The sequence below is a fragment of the Phragmites australis genome, chromosome 5, assembly GCF_958298935.1.
Source record: "Phragmites australis chromosome 5, lpPhrAust1.1, whole genome shotgun sequence".
In the NCBI taxonomy this organism is placed as follows: Eukaryota; Viridiplantae; Streptophyta; class Magnoliopsida; order Poales; family Poaceae; genus Phragmites; species Phragmites australis.
In genome coordinates, this window is record NC_084925.1 from 21,447,433 (window position 1) to 21,449,875 (window position 2,443).

The 2,443-nt window shown below is 54.3% G+C and overlaps 1 protein-coding gene across 1 annotated transcript; it reads left to right on the top strand.

Moving 5' to 3' along the window:
* Positions 1–772: 772 nt before the first annotated feature.
* Positions 773–2,199, top strand: LOC133918914 (inositol-tetrakisphosphate 1-kinase 4-like). Its single transcript, XM_062363043.1, has one exon. It carries the CDS (start codon positions 906–908, stop codon positions 1,920–1,922), a length of 1,017 nt encoding a protein of 338 aa, XP_062219027.1. The 5' UTR covers positions 773–905; the 3' UTR covers positions 1,923–2,199.
* The last annotated feature ends 244 nt before the right edge of the window (positions 2,200–2,443 follow it).

Here is a 2,443-nt window from a genome sequence, read left to right on the forward strand (position 1 = left end):
AGAAAAGGGGGAAAACGAGAGACAAAAAAGAAAGAAAGGATCAATCAAGCAAGAGACCGCAGGCATTGAGCAATCAATAGAAGCACCAAGAACCAAACGCAGTCCCTGCCCAAGAACAGAGAGTCTCAAGCTCTTAGTTAGAACAACATTCTTGTAACCAGATACATCCTCGAGGGATCTCCCTCAGGACAGTTATTGCATCCATACAGGAGTAGGGTATTATGCCCCTGTGCGGCCCGAACCTGTCTAAACTCCGGTGCATTTACTTTCCTTTGCACTAGGTCGATCATCCCCCACCATCGGCCGTTGCATTTACATCCACTTCCATTTATTTCTCCGACGAACTTATTCAGGATCATCCTCCGGCCGAATCTCTAAAAAGGGGTCTCTCAGGATCCCTGCGATAGGAGCTAATCCTTCGACAGGCGCTGATCGGGCAAACACGCAGCATCGGACGGACGCGGAGCAGGAGGGCAGAGGAATTGAGAGGCGGACGGAACACGCCTTACTCTTTTTTTAAGTAGAAGAGATAGGCCAAGAAGAGCCCTCTGCCGTGGCGCTTACAATCTCAACTGGAGTTGGTTTGAACTAAAGATATACTCTAAGAGATTACAATTTGAGCAACCAACTCTATCTCTATTTCATTCTCAAACCGACTCCGGCTACCATACAATCTCTAACATAGTGAATTGTTTTGAACTTTGGACATGATATATCGAATTTCACCCACCGACCCCCCTCACCTATTTTCATTGTCACCGATCTGACAGTCGACCTCATGCCTTCATCTACGCATTCCTTATGCATAATTAGTTCACACCGTCAATATTTAAGCTGGCGTGGTGGTACGCCGGGTGTATTGTGCACTAGGACACGACACCAACAGTCAACGCTAGCTCAAGCTCATGGCGGAGCAGTCGACCTCCCCTGCAGACTCCATCTCCCGGCCTTACACCTACACCATCGGCTACGCGATGCTGTCCAACAAGCGCGACACCTTCGTCCAGCCGTCGTTCTTGGACATGGCGGCGCAGCACGGCATCCGCTTGGTGGCCGTCGACACCTGCCGCCCTCTCGCCGAGCAGGGCCCCTTCGACCTCATCGTCCACAAACTCTACGGCCAGCCGTGGCGCGCGCAGCTGGAGGCCTTCTCCGCGCTCCACCCCGACGTCCCGGTCATCGACCCTCCCGCCGCCATCGACCGCATCCTCGACCGCTACACCATGCTCGACGTCGTCTCCAACTTCGACACCGACTCCATTGGCATCCCTGGGCAGGTCGTCGTCCACGACGCGGCGGCCCTGGCCGACCCGGCGCTCGCGGGCGTTCTCGGAGATCTCCGGTTCCCGCTCATCGCCAAGCCCGTCGAGGTCGACGGCAGCGCCGCGTCCCACGACCTGTGTCTCGTCTACCGCCGCGAGGGCCTCCACGGCCTCCGCGCCCCGCTGGTCCTCCAGGAGTTCGTCAACCACGGCGGCGTGCTCTTCAAGATCTACGTGGTGGGCGACCACGCAACCTGCGTGATGCGGAGCAGCCTGCCGGACGTGCCCGACGAGCGCCTCCAGGACCTCGCCGCCGACGCCACGGTCCCCTTCTCCAACATCTCGCTCCTCCCTCCCCCTGCCGCCGGCGATGGCGACGACCATGCCAAGATGCCGCCGGCCGACTTCGTCAACAAGGCCGCCCGCGAGCTCCGGCGGGCGCTGGGCTTGCACCTCATCAATTTCGACATGATCCGGACAAAGGATCGTGATGGCAACTGCAAGTACCTCATCCTCGACATCAACTACTGCCCGGGATACTCCAAGATGCCAGGTTTTGAGCCTGTTCTTACGGAATTCTTCTTGGAGATGCTTAGCGCCAGATCTGGTGCTCATGAGCAGCCTGGACCGGACTCTGGCCTAGGTGTTGAGGCACGCTAGGATGAGGTTGAGCCGAGCTTCATCCCGTTGGGAGCGGAGCTGAGCCAGGTTCAGGCCGGCCAAGCATCTACGGTTCGGGCTGGATTTTGACTCGACCCGGCCTGGCCCGGTGTTGGAACATGTTTGCTTAATCCAAATGGAATTAATAAAACGCACCAAGACCACATCTGTAAAGTGTGAGCTTGCTTTGTAACCTTTCCTTTCAAAATAAAAAAAACATTTTCATTGTACCCTTTGCTCTAATCTAGTTACATATGCAAAAGTTCTTTATTTCATACAGTAGATTTCCACTTGTCTACTACTGTTACCAGGTAAGGGGGTTAGTGGCCTACTCCCATCCCTAGGCCTTTCTAGGATCTCGCAACGCGGCCACCAACTCAGGTCAAACAATAATTTTTAACGAAGTAGGGCTAGGTTAAACAATAATGCCCCATTTGAAACACGGAAATTTATTCTAGATCCAACTGCAATCGTTTTTTTTATGTGAAACACCTCCAAAGCTATTGTAGAGCTGACCTTCA

Bases quoted from the DNA above. Each gene is read 5' to 3' on its own strand.
- LOC133918914 (XM_062363043.1), top strand. From the start codon at position 906: ATGGCGGAGCAGTCGACCTCCCCTGCAGACTCCATCTCCCGGCCTTAC.